Genomic DNA, 21,513 nt, shown 5'->3' on the forward strand with positions numbered 1-21,513 from the left:
TTTAATTTGCGCTCAGACCATAAAAGCTTGCAGTACCTAAATATATTCAAAAATCCAACTGGAATTTTAGCGAGATGGATAATGAAAATCCAAGACCTGGATTACTAATTTGAACATGTGACCGGTAAACAAAATGCCCCCTGTGATTACTTGAGTAGATACCCCGAAAATAACTCCTCAGATAACGCAAATAAAGAAATAAATGCCATTACTCCCAGTAAACGAAAACACAATAAACCTAAAATTCTAATAGAAGAAAACGAAATTACTCGTAGCCCCTTATCCCTAGGTAACATTAAAAGAAACCAAGTTAAGGATGAAATGTGTTTAACTCTCATTAATTATTTTGTGAATTCCGATACTCTCCCCGATAAATTCAAAGCCCTAAGACAGGAAATAGACAATTTTTATTCTGACTTGGACGAAAAAATCCTTTGCAGGATAGTAACAGGTGAAACAAATAGAAACCAAACCTTAGTAATCCCAGTACTCCCCCAAAGCTTAATAATACCTGCCTTTGAATATTTCCATTCTGATACAGGCGTACACTTAGGAATAGCTAAAACCTTTCACAAGTTAAAACAATATTTTTATGTTCCGTCGGCATTAACAAAACTTAAGGATTATATAAATAAATGTGAAGCGTGTAATTTAAGGAAAAATCCCAAAACGTATCCTAATCCCCCCATGGGAAGGGTGCCACTAGCAAGGTTTCCCTTCGATATCGTTTCGTTTGATCTATATGGTACGAGCGGAGGATTACCTGTTTCTAATAGAGGTCATACTTGCGTTCTTTCAGTAATAGACCATTTTACCGGCTTCACTTTTGCCAAAGCATTGAAGAATCAAGGCGCATATGCCACGAGCAAAGCGTTAGCAAAAATATTTTTAAAATTTGGCGTTCCTCACCAGGTTATTAGTGATAACGGAACTAACTTCGTTTCTAAAGTAACAAAAGATTTAATGAGTTTCCTTAAAATAGAACAGTTATTGACCTCTCCTTACCATCCCCAAGCAAATGGAAAAATTTAAAATAGGCACAAAATGTTCTCTAATCTCTTGAGTATTTATACAAAGGACAACCGAAACGATTGGGATTTATATCTACCTTACCTAACTAATGTAATTAATACCGCATATTCAGAAACGACTAAGGAAAGTCCATTTTTTCTTTTGTTCGGACGCGATTTTAAAATACCATATCAAGAAATTATAGAATCAAGACAGTATTACAATAACACAGAGGACTATAAGCAAGATTTTATAAATAGGATGAGAAAAACCTATAAAATAGTTAGACAAGAGTTAGAAAAATGTAAGATGAACCAAGAGTTGAGAAACGAGTCCAAAATCAAAGGAAACATAACTTTTAAAGTAGGAGATTGTGTATATCTAAAAAATGAGGCAAAGCCAGAAGGCAAAAAACTTTCCAATAAGTATTCGGGACCCTAAAGAATAATCAAAAAATATGACAACGATTTTACTTTTAAAATGATAAACCCAGACAACGGGAGAACATATGAGGCACATGTTAGCCGTATAAAAGGAGCGAAGTACCCAATTAGGTGGGCACCCAAACCCTCATCTTCAGATTCATCAAATGCGGAAAACGAATTTCCTAAGTCGAGGCTATCCGAGTTAAATCCTTTCAATTTCAAACAAGACTACTTTTAAAATCAAAGCGAAGAAGAAGATTTTGAAGAATTTCTAGCCATGAAAAATTTAGTCATCCCCAAAGGAAAACCCTTAATACCCGTAGCAGCAAGAACCCCAAAAGGTTCAGACAGTTCATCTTCAGAAAGCTTGCAGGAATTACATTATACGCTGTCCCCAAAGACCCAATTTTTCCCCGATAGAATTTCAACCCCATGTCCCCCCAAAAGATTTCCTGATGACAAGGTATCCCCAGCAACCCCGATAGAAAGACCCCTATCGTTACAGGATGAACTAAACAGAGCTATGGAAACCCCGGGTGCAAAAATAAGGAAGACTCCACCCAGAGATACAAATAAAGGAAATACAAAAAGTTTGAGAGAAGCCATGGATTTTATCAATTACCCGATAAAAACAAGGCAAAGGACCTTGCCTTGGACCCAGGAACCTCCTGAAGATGAAAATCTAGGACAATACCACCACATAACGGTATCCAAAGTAAAACCCAAGGAATCACACTCCTGGAAACAGACCATGTTAAAAAATATACCCCACCCCCTGGACGATATGGCATTCAAGCAATGGAGACATTATCCAAAAATAGTTGACTCCTCTCAGAGTTCCCAAGAATCTTTTAACTCCCCCGAAACAGGATTTCAGCGCGAGAAAATGGAAAATCAACCCTCTACCTCAAAAGGAGACGAAATATATGAAGCAAGGGCAGGAGATACCCCTAAATCGCAAAGGACCGCCCCCGAAAGCACAAGTGATGAATCTTCAGAGACTAGCTCTAATGAATCCGACGATGAATCAGATCCTGACTACCCCCAAGATGCACAAAAACAAAAACCGGCTTCTGCTACTGCTCATGCGAAAGCGGCTAAATTAAAAGGTCAAAAATTCCTATTAAAACAGTAAAAGAAATTCGACCCAATCTCAATGGAAAAATCAAAAAAGGATATAACGCTAGAAAGCAAACAGGCAGTTACCACGAAGTCTTGCAGAGTAAGTAAAAAACCAAATAAATGGAAATACGTCTAGAGATTAAGTACCCCAAAAACTCATAAAATAATGCTAGGACAAATGAGCATCTTAAAAAAAACAAAAAAAAACCTTAAGACAAAGGTGTATGAATAAGACACGTCAATGAAAATTATTCGTAAAAGGTCGAAGGAAGTTAATAGTTAATTTTTCCAGATAAACTGAATCCCGGCTTGATAAAAACCCTGAAGATAGAAGCAGGACAAAGATTGTTCAACTCCTCCTCCAAAAAAAAATACCTAATACTACCCCGTTACGGACGAAACGACTATGGACCAGCTATTTCAAATACGATCAAAACTGCTAGACGCCTCAGCACAATTGATAACAGAACGACTAAAAATCGAGAATATGATAGAAGTCATACTTAAATCTCTTAGAGAAGTTAAGGATTCCAACAAAAAAATGAACAAAAAAATAAATGAGATTCTAGTAACTAAACAGATGGATAAATTAATTGAAACCGAATTTATGGCAGTTAAAGAGCAGACCGCCAAAATCCAGAATGAAATGGAATCAATAAGCGACGCCACGCTCGGTAAAGGATATAATTATTCCGACAAAGTCCTAAAATTACAAGTGTTATATAATAAAATGCAAGAAATTGGTCAAAAAGTGCAAGATTATAGAAACAGTACTGTTCTATCTACAACAATAGCGGTGCAAGAAGCCCTGGCACCTGAACGAGTAAAGCTCCTAGACTTACAACATAAATACGATCACTTAAAAGCACAGAAAGAAATAATTAAACTACAACAGGACAGCTTAGAGAAACAGTTGAAGGAAAACCAACTCGAAATTAACAGAGAACTGCAAAAACAAAAAGAATTCTGCTCAAACTTGGAAAAGATGGTGGCAACCTATTTCACAGTTGAAATTGATCTACCTCTCAATCCCCATTTAGAAAATATTCTTGCCAACGATTACAACGAAGGACCATCACAATCCACGTACTTTGCAATCACAAATCAAGCCCAACATAATCATATCAAACCCCAAGTGGAATCCATTCAACAAAACCCCCCAACGGACAATAATGTGACTATTAGGACCCAATATCCTAACATCCAAATAACTGACACAACTGGCCAGGACTCATCAGAGATTTCATCACCAAAAGGAACGCCCGAAACACAACCATTACCAGAAGATACGGAAAACTGAGGAATATCAATCAAGGGAATTAATTGAACTCAAAAAAGGAGGTAAAAAGCCCTTTCTCGAAAAAAAAAGAGATTTTTTTTACAAGTTTAATACAGTAAAGTGATTACACCTTGTAGGACATAGCGCTTAGGGATAGAATATAGTGAATAACCTAACAAGACGAGCGTGATCTCGTTAAACTAGATAACTATATTTCGGCTAGCCAGAATATAGCATTTCCCTAATAGAAAAAAATATGGCAAATTCAGTCGAAAATTATGAAGTTTGGTAGCAAGTATATATATATATATATATATATATATATATATATATATATATATATATATATATATATATATATATATATATATATATATATATATATATATATATATATGTATATGTATATATATGTATATATAAGGATAGTAACGATCTGAGGCATGATTTGCCTGCATATAATTTTTTGAAAGATTAGTCAGGCAAAATTTTTTGAAAGATATTTCAAAAAATTATCAAAAGATGGTAGAATTTATTTAAAGCCTCATGGGTCAGTTATTCTTATGAAAGATATTTAAAGCCTCAAAAGAACCTTCAATTATTCAAGAAAATTATTCAAGAACCTTTAAATATTATATTATAACCCATATAATAAAGGTAGCTCAGAATATTACGCCTTGATTCCTTGATGAAAAGTCTATTCAATAAAAACAAATATCATAGAAATGACATGAACATTTTAGCATGGTAAGTTTTCATTAAATAAAATACTAATTAAATACCCGGGAACAAAGACGACAATAAGGTTTAAATTACCCCGGTAAATTATCCATCGTATATTTTTTACCTCCCCCCCCCGCTCAATTTCGAAAAGATTATCCTAGTCAGATTTACTTAACAAATGCTTTTTTTACTGTTTCCCCCGCCCCTGAAGCCTCAATATATCTTTAGGAGAAGAATATCGTTAGAAAAATTGGCGCAAAATAAAAATTATAGTCATCCTGAATGTAAATAACAAATCAAATTATAAAACTGACCACGGAAGCAGGCCACTGAAGTAATTTCACCAAATCAAATTGTAAAACCTAAAGTGCCGGTTTAGGCAAATAAATTTTGACCTGTAAAAATGAAAGAGAAAATTTTTTTCATGGCCCAACCCAATTCCAAATAAAAAATATCTTCATGCTAAGAGTGACAAGTACCTTGAATAGAAATTATTTCCATAGACTTAGAGTGAACAGTTTATCTAGCGAATAGCAAATCCACGTTGTCTAGCAACTTTAGTAGCCATTTTAATATATTATCAATGTTCAAAAATTTCGTATCTAAAAGTCTCAGTTAAGATAAAATTAATTCAAATAAAAGGACGCATTGATTTACTTTTCAATTTTTGATGAGCAATTATAGAAAATGTATTTTTTTCAGGTCGACGAAAAATTGCATACTAATGAATTAAGATTGTAACTAGCGGCTGTATGTGTCTGAATAATAGTTTGCGCTAGGCAGAGGGAGAATAGTAAAAAAAAACATAACAATTGTATCAATAGCTTATGCTGAAATTGGCCTAGAAAATTCCCATTGCCATTCCCATTGTGAAATTGGACAAGTGGTTACCTAATTTGCAAAAAATTCGCAACGTAGTCAAAAATAATCACGCCTCGAATAAAACTATTTGCCTGCAATCCTTCAAAACTCTCGGATTGCACGTTCGAAATTTAAATTATCAATTGTATATTATATAAAATACTCAATTACTGAAATAACTTTCCAAAAAGCTAAAAACATAAAACCAATAGTTTGATCCCTAAAATATCAACCGTATATCGTGTATCGTGAAAACGACCCTTTGTCAATCAAACATAAACTCATTAAAACGTTATAAACAATAGCCGATATCGCGTGTCAATCACAAACCTCTTAAGTCAAATGCGGGAATGGTCTTGAATAAAGCTATTTTAATAATTATTGCCTACAATCTAGAAATCAATCGTACGTTATATACGCAAGATGGGCAGTCTAGTAAGAAAGGCTTTCTGGAAGAATAAAAAGCATAAGTTATTTGTAAATAATTATCTCTTTCCTAAATTAATTTATGCTCCCAACCTTTCAAATTACGATGAAATCATTTGAGTAAGTGTAAGACCCAAAGTTTTACCACGCCCCTTTAATTTGATTGTGTTTTGCTGCTTCTATTATTCCCCAAATCAAAACGCTGCACAAAGATAGCGATTCTACCAATAACTGCATAGTAGTGTCGACTTTGTCCTATGCAATTTCCCGAACGCCAGTATTTTCTTAGTAGGTGATGCTAATGATCTAAAGTTAAATTTCCTTTTTAATTCCCTAAACTTAAAACAAATAGTAAAAATACCAACAACAAACGGAAATTCAGCCCTTGATGTGATTTGTACCAATATGCAGGCTTTCTATGCCCCTCCTGTCCCCTTGCCCCCGTTAGGAGGAAGTTTCCATTTTTGCTTATTAATGAAGTCCCTTAACAGCTTTAATCATACCTTTTCTGTTACTGAGTCCTCTTAACACCCAATTTCCAATGATGGCCTTTACACATTTGGATCTTGGATTACCAATGAAAACTGGCTGGCTCTCAAAGGAAAAAATTACATTAATTTTAAAGTCTCTGAATTCCAAAATCAGATTAAAACAAAATACATAAATTCGTTCCCTGTGAAAAAAGTAAAAACTTTTCTAATGACAAACCATACATTAAAAGCCAATTGAAAAAACTAATTAGAATTAAATTGGATCTACTAAACAGTGGTAAAACATCCAAAGCAAAATCACTGAGTAAAGATATAAAAAAGAAATACTTAAATCAGCTTCTTCATGTTGCAAATGCAAAGTCTAGGATTTATTTTCTACAAAGCCAAAACAATGGTATAATAGAATGAAGGAAATTTGTGGGAAAACACATAATAATATAGACTTCCATTTCCAAGAAAACTCTTCAGTTACAGCCAGTGATCTGAACAAGTTTCTTTCTTCCATAGTTCGGAACCTCCCTCCCCTTTCTTTTGACACTCCTTATGATTTGTGCTCTCTCAATTTTCCCGTTATTTCACCCTCGGATGTGGAGGCAAAAATTAAGAACATTAAAAAGTGTAGTACATGTCCACTAGACATCCCGATTGTACAAATTAAAGCCTTTACCAACAATCTCTCAGAGCCTTTTTCCTTACTTTTTAATGAGATTACCTCTACTGGTAAATTCCCAAATTGTTGGAAATTAGGTTTTATTACTCCTGTAAAAAAGAAAGGTAACAATTAAGATTTTGATGGTGTCCGTCCCATTACTCTTACTCCAGTTTTTTCAAAGTTATATGAAAGCTTTTTAGCTGAGTGGTTGAAAGTAAAGATAATCCCAAATGTTGACCAAAGACAATTTGGAAACCTACACTCTACATCTACTACCCACTATCTTGTTCACCTTATGGACACAATATATAAAACACTCGAAAAACCCAATAACTGGCTCAATGTTATCGCTGTTGACTTGCAAAAAGCTTTTGATTTAATCAACCACAATATACTATTAGAAAAGCTATCTAGTGACTTTCAAGTTGACCCTTATTTAATTCGAATAATTGCGTCTTTCCTCTCTAACAGAGCGCAAGTCGTGAAATACCTGAATGTATATTCTGATCCCCTTCCAATTTATAATGGCGTGCCCCAAGGAACCCTCTTAGGTCTAATTTTATTTCTTACAATGATAAACAGCCTTGGTGTTTATTTTCCGGATAGATGGAAATTCGTTGATGATCTAACTGTCTTAGAGACATGTTCCAAAAATTCAAAAAGCAACCCAATGGGCATCTTGGAATCGATATCAGCCGAAGCTCTTACTGATGATATGAAAGTCAACCGTTTGAAGTCAACTGTTCTTACTATTAATTTCCTTAAAACTCCCCCTTCTTTCTCCTGTCCGATCCCCCCTGAAATGTCTGTTACCACTATGAAATTACTGGGCGTTACCATCTCAAGCGACTAAAAATAAGATTGTCATATTAATGACATCTTAAAACGTGCAAATGCCGCATTTTCCCTCCTTAAACTCCTTAAAAAATTTAAATGCCTTAAATCGCATTGTTTGAGGATTTTCCTCTCATTTGTACGCCCAACCCTTGAGTACGCCTGTCCTGTTTGACATTCTGGCATCTCTATTGAATTGTCGGACAGAATAGAGGTAGTCCAAAAAAGGTGCCTAAGAATTATCTTCAATGAGGGTAAAATACCTTACATTTTCCTTCTTAGGAGAGTTAATCTTGTCCACCCTTAAGGAAAGGAGAGCAAAAATTACCTTGCGTTTTGCTAGCAATACCCTTCATAACCTTGAAACGATTCCCCTTTTCCCTGGTATGTAGATACACCTTCAGCCCCGCCTCTAACTTGCTGGTTCAACAAAAATCCTCCTTCTTGCCTCAATCCAAGCTTGCACTGGCGTATGAGACATTTTCCCGACGCCATGTCTGGCATTTTCCATTAGTGAATCGTTACAGCCTCCCCCCCCCCTTCACTCACTTTTTATCAAATATTTATTAATTTTAATGCCCATTTTGCAAATTTGGAGGTTTTATATTTATGTTTGTTAGTCACCAACTAACTTAATTTTACGTTTTAATTTTACTTTATCCCCTTGTTAATTTTACGAGTTTTCGTTTTTTTTGGCATTTTTGCTGACATTGGCCTTCAAATTTTATGAGTTTTTTTGGTTTTTGTTTTTAACATTTTTACGTGTTTGACATTGAGCCTTTTACAATTTCCTGTTGTTTTTTTGATTGTTTGTTTTGTTGTTCTTTTTTCGCTTTATTTGACGCTAAAGTGCGAATTCGGCCCTTTTGGGCTTGTGATAGCCATTTTTCAGCAATAAATCTTATCTTTTCATATATATTATTTTTTGTCGTTAAATGTACGACTGTTTTTAAAGGGGGTCCAGGGGATTGTCTATTCAGAAGAATTTTCCGTGGGGAGGAAAGTTTCCGTTGGTAATTTTCCAGGAGAATTTTCACACGGGGGAAGGGGATTTCCTGGCATGATTTGAAAACGGTCAGATATCAAATAAAAAAACAAGGTTTTCAACTGAAAGTAAGAAGCAACACCAAAACTTGAAAAAATCAGAATTTATTCCGTATATCAGGTAGGATCCGCTTCCTCAACCCTTGCTCTTTGCGCAAAAGTTTGACTTTTTGTCACAACTCTTTATGACAGACTGTTCAAACACAAAGACCACTGAATTTTATTTAGAAGTATTTTTAAAGAACTTTGATATTTTAGCGTAAACAACAACAGCTTAGGAAGATGCATTCTCCTTCATATACGGAATAATTTCTATTGGTTTTAAGTTTCAATATTGAACTATTGAACCTTACTTTCAGTTGCAAAAAAAAGCTCATTTTTTTATTTTATCCATAAGTATGACCGCAATGCGGTTCAGTCATAACACGAAACAAGTATACGTATTATCTTACCTTGATACTTGGTATCTTTCCCTTCTTTTACATCAGTAGGAGATAGATCCATTAGAATTGACCCTGTTCCCTTTAAATTATTTTCTGCCTCCGCTTTTATGATGATCCTGTGGCTACCAAAACTAGCCTCACTGCTTTCTATACTTGCATCTTCAATATTGGCAGCTTCTTCAAACTCAATGACAATATTATGTTTAAAGTCTTCTAAAACATCAACGTCTTCCAAGTTTTCTGCTGCAAATACGTTGACCAAAGTATCGTTGGCAATAGATATCAGGTTTTGTTCCTTGAGGAAAAATCCACTAAATCCGATGTCCCTTAAAGTGGAGGGCAGACCTCGAAAGTCGGAGTCACTAAGATCAATTTCATCAGCTGGATTGAATGCCAATACAATTGGTTTATCCATTGGGGTTGCAAATGGCACAGAAGGCATGAGACTACAAAAGAAATTGTGACAAAAGTCAAATGTGAACATCGTTCAGGTCAGTTTTATTTTCAGATTGGTTTTATAAATACTTTACACTTAAATTACAAATACTCACAAATACATTTAACAAACAAATTCTGTGCCATAATCCATAATAATTGGCCCTCTAGGTCAATCCTGTTGAGGAAATTAGTCAATCCTGTTAAAATATCTATACCTCTAATTTCTCATTCAACCAATGAAAAATAAATATTGTTAGATGAAAAAAAAAAATTTAAACATATCTTTAAAAGACACTTTCATTTTTAATAGCACAAAAAGCCAATAAAGAATTTGTCTCCCCCTATTCCAGTAAAGAAACAATTTTCTTAAGGCTAATAATGAAACCGTGGAGCTAGTACGATATTTCACAACTTTTTGAGGCCGACTTTTCTGTCATGGCTATCCCGCGCTTTCATTTTTAATGTAAATATCTCGCTGCAAAATTGCAAGCCTATCAATGTAGATCAATAAAAACGCACAAAAGGAAGGGCTTGCTGTGATATTTTCTTTCTGAACTGGATTTTGATCTTCCAAAGAAAACTCTACCTTACAACCCCCAGAATAGTTCATTCTTTTCAGATTTTTGAACTCAGACTCTCTGGTATCGGGTAAAAAAACACCACTCAAAATGTCGATCTGTAATTTTCTGATTTTCTTTACCGTTAAGTAACCGTTTTACTATTTGCCGTTTAAGATTAGCGTCTTGCGTTAGGATTAAAAGGTCTATAATTGGTCAATTAAAAATAATCCAGCAATGAGAATAAATTTTATTTTCACAGACCTTCGTTAAACCAGCGGGATAGGTCTATTTAATCCATTAATTAACATCAGTTAGCTAATCAGTTAACTAATTAACTAATCAGTTAAGAGTCGAGTTTACCAGTCAGGATATTAAACCAGCGAAATTTAGCCAGTGTGAAACAATTGTAAACTTTTTTTACTTGCATAACCAGCTTAATTTAAATTGGGTGGAAGAATCTTGGTTAAACCAGAAAAAAAATATCTTTCATAGATCCTTGTGTTGTTGATCTTAAGGAATTCTAATTATTTTTAGATCAATTGCAATTTCATCTGTGTCAAATGGGGACGTTTGGAAAAAAGGCTAGATGTCCCTGTGGCAGGTTGCTGCAGCTGAGATTCAGCTCCAGGGTTCTGTACTACCAAGCAGAGATCATCCTCACTGCGTCACCACAGGCTTCTGAACAATGATTAAAAAAAACAGTATACATCTACTCTTCTACTAGCATGCTTACACTTTCCATCTACTTTCCATCTACTTTCCATCTACTCTAGCATGCTTACACAGCAATCCCTCAAACATATTTCTTGCAGCTAATGTATTTGTATGTTGGGATTAATGCTAGCACACAAAATGATAGAGTTCGATTTGTAAGTCACGTTAGGCTAATTTCTGAGGAAAACCTTGACATTTATTATGTGTAATCTACTTACAAACATTTGAGCAACATTGCGTCATTTAATATTTGAAAGTTATAAATTCTCAGAATGGATTAAGACACTGATAAACTATCCCTATTAAATCAAATTAATTATCCATATTAAATCAAATCAAATTAAAAAAAAAATCAATATGAAGATAAACAGTATACATCACTTTCCATCTACTCTAGCATGCTTACACAGCAATCCCTCAAACATATTTCTTGCAGCTAATGTATTTGTATGTTGGGATTAATGCTAGCACACAAAATGATAGAGTTCGATTTGTAAGTCACGTTAATTTCTGAGGAAAACCTTTACATTTATTATGTGTAATCTACTTACAAACATTTGAGCAACATTGCGTCATTTAATATTTGAAAGTTATAAATTCTCAGAATGGATTAAGACACTGATAAACTATCCATATTAAATCAAATTAAAAAAATGGAAAGGAACTGTATGCAAAAAAGATAAAAAAAATTAAAGGCAAAAATGCACTTTTTCTAATACCTCCGATTGCCAACGAAAGCTTCGTATGTTTTTTTTTTCTTTTTCTGAATATCACCTCTGGGCATTTCTTCATAGCCTTAGGGGATAGCTGAATAGCTGTTGGTTCTAAATTTCTTCTCGTTCTCAGATTTCTTTTTCTGACAGATCACACAACAATATCTGAATCACACAATACTTAATTTGTATAGAATTAAGGCGAATTCTAGGTTAAGTGTGTTATTTTATAGCTAGTTAGCGAGCACAGCTAAGCTTTCCCTCTAATATTCGTGACTAGCGGAAAGGTTTAGATCGACATTCACGAGAAGATAACAATCGGGGCTCTTACTAAATCAGGTCTCCAGTACCCCTCAGTACTCTGTTCTATCTAAACTTGGGGTGTTGTTTTGCTAATTTCAAGACCTAATTAGTGAAAAATCGTGGTATTAGCTTAATAATTCTGGTACCTTAGAAAAAACCCATGAATGTATGGTGTCTTCCTTTATGCAACGTATTTCCACTGTCCCTGGGATAATCGTTAATGTGGCTGTTCCATACTTTCCAGAAGCGGTTTTGAAATTTAATATCAAAAGAAATACTCTATCTGTTATCTGAGTTGACCTCTGTAGAACAAATGCATCACCTGATCTGTAATTGATATTCCATTTTTTTTACATTGGGTTTGTTCTAACAATTTATACTTACCCTTAGCTATTAAAAAAAAGTCACGTTCCCGATTTGTATGGCCATGATAGGAAAAAGCCAGAGCTAAATCAGGATTTGGGTGGCCATGATAGGAAAAAGCCAGAACTAAACCATGATTTGGGTGGCCATGATAGGAAAAAGCCAGAGCTAAATCATGATTTGGGTGGCCATGATAGGAAAAAGCCAGAGCTAAACCATGAATGTTGCGCACAAAACGCCTAGTTGCAGTTTTGCTATCATCTACCAGGGCAAAACAATAAATATTCTAATACTTTACTATGGAAGATGAGAACTAATTAAATTGTGGAAATAAAGATTATAGAGCGAAGTTTAATTCATAAAAATTTGTTAAGAGCATTGAAATCTACGGTTAAATATATGCTCTATCTCTCTCTTTTTTTCCTTCTCCCTCTCTCTCTATCTATCTATATACTTTTCTATCAATCTATCTCTCCTCCACACTCACTAGCTCAAGGACATGATATTTTGACTGTAGCTCTACCCTCTTAAATTCCACCAAAAATAGTATTTAGTCACTTACTTTCCGTCTTGTATGCCAAAGCTTGCAGGCATGTAGAAATCCAAGGCAGATTTATGGCTGTTACATTCAGGACAGGCTTTTTCCAAGCAGTAGTCAGAGAAAAAACCTGGATGACCAACAGGCTTAACTCCTAAGAGACTAGAAGAAGTAACCGTCACTAGTTCTCCAGGGTCGATAGTGTGAACAATTTCGGTAACTCTAGCAACAAAATACTGCACCATCCTTATACTTATCCCACTTGGATATCTCTCGTCAATACCAACACTCTCAAGCATGGTGGTATTAGTACAAAGATCATCAGCATCGGTTAGCTCGAGCATGTCATCTGCTCTAGCTAAAGGACTATACGCCAAGAGGGAAGAGTGACCTTTAAGTGTGTGAATTATTGGAGTGACCACACTGTATATAAACAGGTCTATGTCTTCATATGTGATCTTGTTTACCTCATTTATCTGATCTGAGCCTGTTATACTAAGAACAATAAAAATATTATATTTCTGTGCAATGTCGAGAAGTGTACGAATCCCAAATAATTGAAGTGGATTCACATTTAATTTTGGATTAAATGGTATATCTAAATCCCAGGTTAATAGGTTTCCACCAGTGCTGACAAGCTCTCGACAATATTTTTCAAAAGTGAAAGCCGACTGGTCAATGTATTTCAGTATTAAAGCTGGCAAAGGAAGTTGAGGAAATGGTGTTTTCGCTACACCGTTCGCAAGTGATTTCATAATCAAACCGTTGTCGTGTAATTCCTTTCCTTGTAAAAAAATTTGTTCTCTTCCACATTCTAAATGCTGTCCATTAACTCGAACACGGCACCTTTGCATCCGCAGCATAGTATAAAAACAAAAACTGAGAAGTAACATTACAGTGATAAGCCCAAAAGACTTTAAAATCCATTCTTTCTTTTTAAGATTTTCTGGCCGAGAAATTCTTTGGTAAGGTATTTCACTGCTCAGAACACCAAGACTTTTTCCGAGGTTCACCATTTTTACTATATTAGTTGAGCTTTTACACTGACTGTTTCCTTTCTGATTACTTCGCCTATCTCTTATCTAGGATAAACAAAATTTATGGCACCTCACGTATTTGTTTCAATTAAACAATCATATCTTGGAAATAAATTCAGACTTATTTTTCTTTTTACCGATGCAGGAAGTTGTTTGGAGTGATATCAACTATAAATGTTTGTGAAGAATTAAACCATAACAGTATTCAATTCTTTTTCTGCACTCGTGTGTTACCAACGCTAGAATTGTATTTGATTCTATTTTTTTCCTGGCAACTCCATATAGAACTGACTGTCGTATAAACTTAAGAGAGGGCAAAATCGATTCATTAGACAAAAAACTGAAAGTCTTAGAGGCCCTGCTTAGAGACAAAATTTACTGCATTAAAATAAGATATATTTTGTAAAAAAAAAACGAAAAAACTGCAGCTTCTTTCAGAACAGCAATACACAAGATTTTAATGCACAAATATATTTTTAAAATTGTAAAGGTGGAAATACGTAACACTATTCAAAATAACAAACAAATGTATTTTTTCGTGAATTTTGCACCATCAGAAGATAAAATATTTCACTAAGTTAATAAACATAAATAAGTAGACCAATTTTGGAAGATATTGCAAAAGGTAAAATCAGTAGCCTGATCAAAATTTGTTTTGTTTTCACAACTGTTTAGCATAATCTATTTGCTAAATTTTTATATATTTTTTAAATTTTTTTCTCAAAGAAAACAAACTTGAGCACAAAAAAGAGACTGACAAAAGAGCTGAACAAACATCTGTCAGCAAAAAAAGCTATGAATTTCACACCATCTCTATTTGGGTGCACCTTGTACAGAAAGATTTGTCTAAAATGTATTTAATTCTTTTTATTCTCCCTGAAATTTCGGATAGAATTATTTGCATTATAAACTTAGGAAAGGGTTAGTCGATCAAAGATTGAACGTTGTAGTGCCTTTTTAAGAGTAAAAACAGGACGCACTTTTTTTTTATTCTTTTTTTTGTAGGAAACTATATTTTCTAGCAGTACAGCCAAATTCAAGTTTTTGTAGTACACACGGATTTAAAAAGAAAAACCAAGACAGAAATAAATAGCATTGTTCTCATGAACAGAAACACGTATTCCCTGTGAAACTTCAGACTATCATAAGCAATAGTATTTTGACAAATTGATATACAAAAATAAGCAAAAGAAGTAAAAGAACATAGGGATAATTCACAAAAGAGCGAAATCACGACCCGGGGAAAATTTACCTCATTTTCAAGACACTGGTTTAGCACATTTACAACTTTATTCCAGGCTTTACTCGGTCTTTGGTACGCGGTAGGCTTGCATATATATCTACTCTCTTTAAGCAAGTAATAAGTGTATTTTTATTTATGTATTGGTTAAAAACACATTTTAACAAAACAAGGTCTTCACAGATCACCATCAATAAATAAAAGAAGGGAAAAAAACCCAGAAATTACAATAAATTTTAGATCCAAACCCAAAACGAGCAGATACAAAGATGAATTGGGCTGACACCTTATGATTACTAAAAAACAACAAGAAATGAATGTAAATTGACAGTTCTATATAAACATACTGATATTTTACCCTTAAAGTCTTAATAATTTTGGATTTAATAGAATTAAAAAGTGGAAACGTTTAAAATACAATTTGTTTTAAATAAAACTCCAAAATAAAACTCTGTTAAAAATGGAACTTAGTACCATTCCCAAACATTGTATCAATGCTACTTTAACAGCCTGGATGCAGTTACACTCTTTTGATTTAGCTTAATTGTAAGACCAGAAGTGGTAAAAGTTGTAGCCCTAAAAGTTTCAACTTTATATCCACAGTCGTTTTAGAGATATTACAGAGACGTCTTATAATCAACCAGCATACACATAGTGCCTTTTGATTTAGCCCTAAATTAACATAAACTTTGGGTGAAAGCTTCTACTTAGTACCCTATTCTAGAGTATAAGATATGCACTACACCCTAGCAGCAGTAATAGTACGAGTAACATGAGTAGTATTAGCGATAGCAGAGCTAGTATTAGTAGTATACAGTAATGGTATTTACAATGTACCTTTTTGATCTAGTACAACACACCCTTGACATGCCTTGATAGTTTCGACTTAATATTTTAAGCTATTTCTGATACATCCTGTTGATAAACTGCATGCACATGATTTGTTTTGATTTAGCCCAACGCCCTCCTCAAAGGTCACTGAAAGATCCACATTAATACCAATATTCCTGGAAAATATTAGTCCTAATAATATTAGTAGTACTACTAATAAACCTAATAGCAGTAATAGTATGCGCGTAGTGCTTTTTATTAGTTCAACATACCCCTCAGCATACTCTGATATTTTCAATCTAATATTCTAAGCCAGGCCATCCTAAACTATGGATCGCGACCTCAAATGGGGTCGCGTAGCGAAATGCAAGAGATTTTAAAGTCAAATTTTTAAATATTAAAGTTAAATATTTATAACAAACTAAAGGAAAAGACACACATTGTAAAGTTGATGAATTTTTAAAGACTGAAAGTCTAGAATGGAAAAATTGCTGTGGAATATGCACAGATGGTGCAATAGTGATGATGGGCAAAAACATTGGTGTTAAATCATTTTTTCAAGCTACTCATTATGACCATATAACTTTTACTCACTGTCTTATTCACTGAGAGGCCCTTGCAGCTAAAAAATTAGCACCATAATTGAACGATGTGCTTCAGAAGGCCGTAAAGATCATAAATTGTATTAAGGGCCACGCCCTTAACAGTGACTTATTTTCAAATCATTGTGAGGATATAGATTCTGTCTATACAACTTTATTATTAAATGCAGAAGTAAGATGGTTGTCAAGAGGTTAAAGTTTAAAAAGCTTATTTATATTAAAATGAGGAATTGAAATATCCTTAACCGAACGAAAACGTGAACTCGTTGCTTCTCTTCAAAACGACTTATGGCTATCCAAGGTGTGTTATTTGTCAGATATCTTTGCGAAATTAAACGATCTAAACTTATGTCTTCAAGGAAAAAATTGCGATACACTTACTATTAATAAAAAAGTTGAAAGTCTTATTAAAAAGTGCAGATAGTTCTAGGCGAATATCCTCCCGTCGAATACTCCCCCGGAAAATACCCCCCGCAGAAAATACCCCCCGGAAAATACCCCCCACGGAAAATACCCTCACGCGGAATACCCCCTCCCCCGTAAAATACCCCCCCCCCTCGGAAAATACCCCCCCCTCGGAAAATACCCCCCGCGGAAAATACAAAATCCCCCCCCCCCCAAAAAAAAACCGTGGAAAATATGGCTTTCCAAATTTGCGAATTTTATTGGAGTTTAATTTTTTTAATTTCCGTAGGGGGATGGAATTTTGGTACTTGTGTACTACACGCCACTCACTCAAGTTTACGCTGTGTAAAATTCGAGAACACACCGGTTTTTTGTTAGTTTCTTCGCTACTTTGGAAATAAGTTTGCGCTATAGATTTGCACATAAGGGGGGGGGGGTAAGCATAGCGGGTCTGCATGCAAAATGTGTTTGGTACAATTATTCTACATATTAGATAGATAGACAAATAAGTGTAATTTAAAGCCAAATATACGGCCATGAACACAGTAAAATAACACAAATGAATATAGTGAATGGGGGTATGTGTATAACCCCCGGAAAATGCCCCCCCCCCCCGACGAAAAATCCCCCCATGGAAAGTAAACTCCGTGGAAATTGCCCCCTCCTTGGAAAATACCCCCGCGGAAAATACCCTCCCCCCATTTGGAAAGTAAGGTTTCTAAATTTGAAACTTTTATTGGAGTTTTTTTTAATTTCCTTGAAAAGTGCTAAGGAACGGGAAAAAAAGAAATTTACACATCAGAAGTATCTTAAAAATATAGAAAAAAAACACAAATCCTGTTTTGTTGAAAAGGCTTCCATATGATTTTCTGCAATTTTTTGCAGTAGTGGGCTCCAATTTAAAAAAAAAAACTGAAGAAGAAAAGCAATTTAGGCAAACAATCATCAAAATTAAGCTAAATAACATGGCATCAAAAAGTTTAAGAAGGTTTGGCTATCCTTTGAAAAGACAGTTGGCTTTGGGAACCAAAACATTCTAAATTGTTTAAGTTTTTACGGACAAAAGCGTTTTCAAATTCTACGAGTTTGTTTTTCTTATCTTCCCAGTGTAAAACTACCATAAATCACCATTAACAAATAAATGAAACCGAAAACTAACAGAAATTATGATAGATAGCCTAGTCAAACTCAAAACGAGCAAGAAGTAAAAGGAGTATGGCTGACAACACCCATCTCTTCTTAAGACCAGAAAATAATTTGCACTTTACTTAAAAAAAAGCCGTGTATGGTCAGTTTGATATACATAGGCTATTCTGATATCTATTCCTTACTATCTTAATACTTCTTTATTTGTTGAAGTCAAAAAAGTGAAAACATTTAAAATGTATTTTGTTTTCAGTAAAGTACAATTCAATTACTGATCTTAAGGGGGCGTGGGGGTTGTCATTCCTACTGCTGGTAATTGTTATCAGTTTGATTATGAATAAATTCTGTATTGTTATTTCTGTTTGTTTTGGTTTCAATTCATTTATTTATGGTGATTTGTAGTAGTTTTAAGCTTGGAAAATTATTTGAATTTATTTCTACTCATTTTTGGTTTAACGAGGCCAAGGGCACCAGAAAGGGGGGCAGGGGGTTCATGGTCCCCACCTGGAAATTTGGGACTATATAGTAATTATAAGAAAACCAAAGGAAAAAAAGCAGAATACGGAAAAACCATGGAAAAAAATGTTCGTTGCCCCATTGTTGGCTGCCTGCCAATAGGTTGACTAATAATAAAGAAAATTACAATTTCTAATTTTTGACTGAGTAACCCTAAACAAGTTTTCCACAAACATTTTTTTCTATATGATTAGGTTGGAGCAAAAAAAAAAATTCTTTATAGTAATGAATGGTAAGTAAATAATGATCCTTGTCAATAACGAAAGCATAAGAGCCTAACTATTGATATCATTCAGTCAAAGAATCAGCTTTTTATGGTGATCTTAAATATGTATTTGCTTATTAGTAATTAGTGTAGTTATTCAAACACAAGAAAGTTTGCATATCATAGGCAGCGCAATAGCGCTGCCTAAGTAAAGAACGACATTGGCGGAATGTATTTTTTTTTTTTTTTCTTGGTCTTAGACCAGGGCACTTTGCATCGAAGGAGTTGTCGTAGAAACTTCAAAAAGGGCTCATTCGATTGGAAGTGTGAGTGGCTTGTGCCCTTTTTAATAGTCGAAAGTGATTGGACGGCAACTAGACCCCCCCCCCCCACACTCATCATTCCCCCAAACACATCCAATCAAAATTTTGAGATAACCATTTTGTTCAGTGTAGTTGATTTCTAGATAGAAAATATATATTTGAGGAGGTCATTCCCCCAGAACCCTCAGGGCAAGGAATGTACGTTATGCCCTGGGGGCATATAAGAACGATGTTGGCCCAATGTATTATTTGTTATATTTTTTTCCGTTAGACCCGGGCAATTAGTATGGAAGAAGTTGTCGCAGAAACTTCAAAAAGGGATCATTCAATTGGACATTGGAGTGGCTTGTGCCCTTTTTAATAGTCGAAAGTGAATGGAAGGGAACTCGCTCCCCTTCCACGCCCACCATTTCCCAAAACACATCCAATCAAAATTTTGAGATAGCCATTTTGTTCAGCGTTGTTGATTTCCAGATCAAAATTATGTTTTTGAGGAGAAAAATCCCACACAGCCCTCAGGGTAAGGTTTGTAAGTTATGCCCTGGGGGCATATAAGGTTTTTATGGAAAGTGATGTTGTGGGAACTTCAAAAAAGGCTGATTCGATTGGAAATTCAAAGGTCTAGTGCTCTTTTTAATAGTTGAAAGTGATTGGAGAGCAGCTAACACCCCTCTCACACCCACCTTTTCCCCAAACACATCCAATCAAAATTTATAGATATCCATTTTGTTGAACGTAGTTGAAAGTTCTGGAAATTAGGTCTCTGAGGATGACAACCCACAGCCCTCAGGGCATGGATTGTAAGTTATGCCCTGGGGGCATATAAGTTTTTATAGAACGCGTTGTCGTAGAATCTTCAAAAAGGGCTCATTTGATTGGAAATTCAAAGGTCAAGTGCCCTTTTTAATAGTCGAAAGGGATTTGAGGGCAACTAACTTGATAGCATTCGCAAAAAAATCTGTCTACTTTTTTTGATAGCTTGAATACACTTACGCTATTTTTATTTGGTTAAATTTTAAGAGCAGAAGCAGCGCCGAAAGTTTGAACATAATACCCTCAGTCGTTCTTGGGATACTGCTGAGATGCCTTATTGGGAATTAGTGCATTAGCATAGTGCATTTTGATTTAATATTAAGGCAACATTTAGTTTTTAAACATAAAGTCAAATGGGAGGGTGGGTGTTGGAGGGGGATTATTTTCCCTCCAATCACTTTCGACTATTAAAAAGAGCATCTGCCCTTTCTATTTTCAATTGAATGAGCCCTTTTCGAAGTTCCTACGACAACAGTAGTAACCGTACAATGAATTGAAAGTTTACATACATATCTATGCCTTAGGCGTAAGTTTGAATGTATACTTTCAATGCATTGTACGGTTACCAGGGTCATTTGCGTACAAACAGGTCTACAGGTCTTTACACTCTAGGAACGACGCAATTTAAAATTTCAATTTCTTTTTTTTTTTTAGTTAAAAAAACCGGGGTCTATTATTTTTTAATCGCCTATTATTTTTTGTATATAATAAGGTTAAATATTTTTTTATCCATCAGTTTCGAGTCGTTTATATTAGAGATAGCATTTTTTTTAATTAAAAAAAAAAAAATTATAATTAAAACAAATTTATTGTGAGTAAAAAAAATTAGCAATATTAAAAAGAAATTGTCATTAAGTTAAGGAAGAAATTCTTTCCTTACACTAGAACTAAGGGATACTTATACACTTACAAGCCCGTTGTTTTTAGGAGCTGAAAAAACCTCTAATTCTCTTATAGGTTGAAATTTAAGGTGTGATTTTTTATAAAGATCAGTGGTCTTTTAGATGTTTTTTTTAAAAAAAGTGCTTAGCTTTTCGATCGGTAATTTGGGGTTAGAATAAAATTTTTATTTTTTAATGTATTGATTTTTAAAAAATCTTCACTTTTTATAAATATAAGTTGTTTTTTTTTTTATATGCATTATTTTTAAAATAATTACAGGCCAGGCTGCATTTACGGGGTTATTTTTTTTTATAGGGATAAATTGGTCTTTTTTATTTTTTTTTGAAAAAAAAAAGTGCTTATCTTTTATAACGTTAATTTGGGAATTATAATAAATTGTTGATTTTTTAATTTTTTATTTTTTAAAAAAGCTTCATTTTTTATCAATATAATTGTCTTTTTTTTTTATCAAGATAAGTGTTTTTTTTTTTTTTTATGGATGTTTTTTAAAAAACTTCAATGCACTTCGTCATTTTCTTTTTGTTTTTTATCATTAAAAGTTAAACTTTTTAT

General features: G+C 34.2%; 1 protein-coding gene across 2 annotated transcripts in view; it reads right to left on the minus strand.

The window, feature by feature from the left end:
• Positions 1–13,987, minus strand: part of LOC148952770 (uncharacterized) — a 40,223-nt gene extending 26,236 nt beyond the window's left edge. For both annotated transcript variants that reach the window (XM_089087419.1, XM_089087418.1), the window contains exons 1-2: positions 12,965–13,987; positions 9,321–9,757 (exon numbers count right to left, since the gene is read on the minus strand). In XM_089087419.1, the coding sequence (XP_088943545.1) occupies positions 9,321–9,757; positions 12,965–13,956 (1,429 nt within the window). In that variant the 5' untranslated portion in view covers positions 13,957–13,987. The remainder of the gene's footprint in view (positions 1–9,320; positions 9,758–12,964) is intronic.
• Positions 13,988–21,513: the final 7,526 nt, after the last annotated feature.

Source organism: Artemia sp. Qi Xiang Cuo, chromosome 4, assembly GCF_049724085.1.
Source record: "Artemia sp. Qi Xiang Cuo chromosome 4, ASM4972408v1, whole genome shotgun sequence".
In the NCBI taxonomy this organism is placed as follows: Eukaryota; Metazoa; Arthropoda; class Branchiopoda; order Anostraca; family Artemiidae; genus Artemia; species Artemia sp. Qi Xiang Cuo.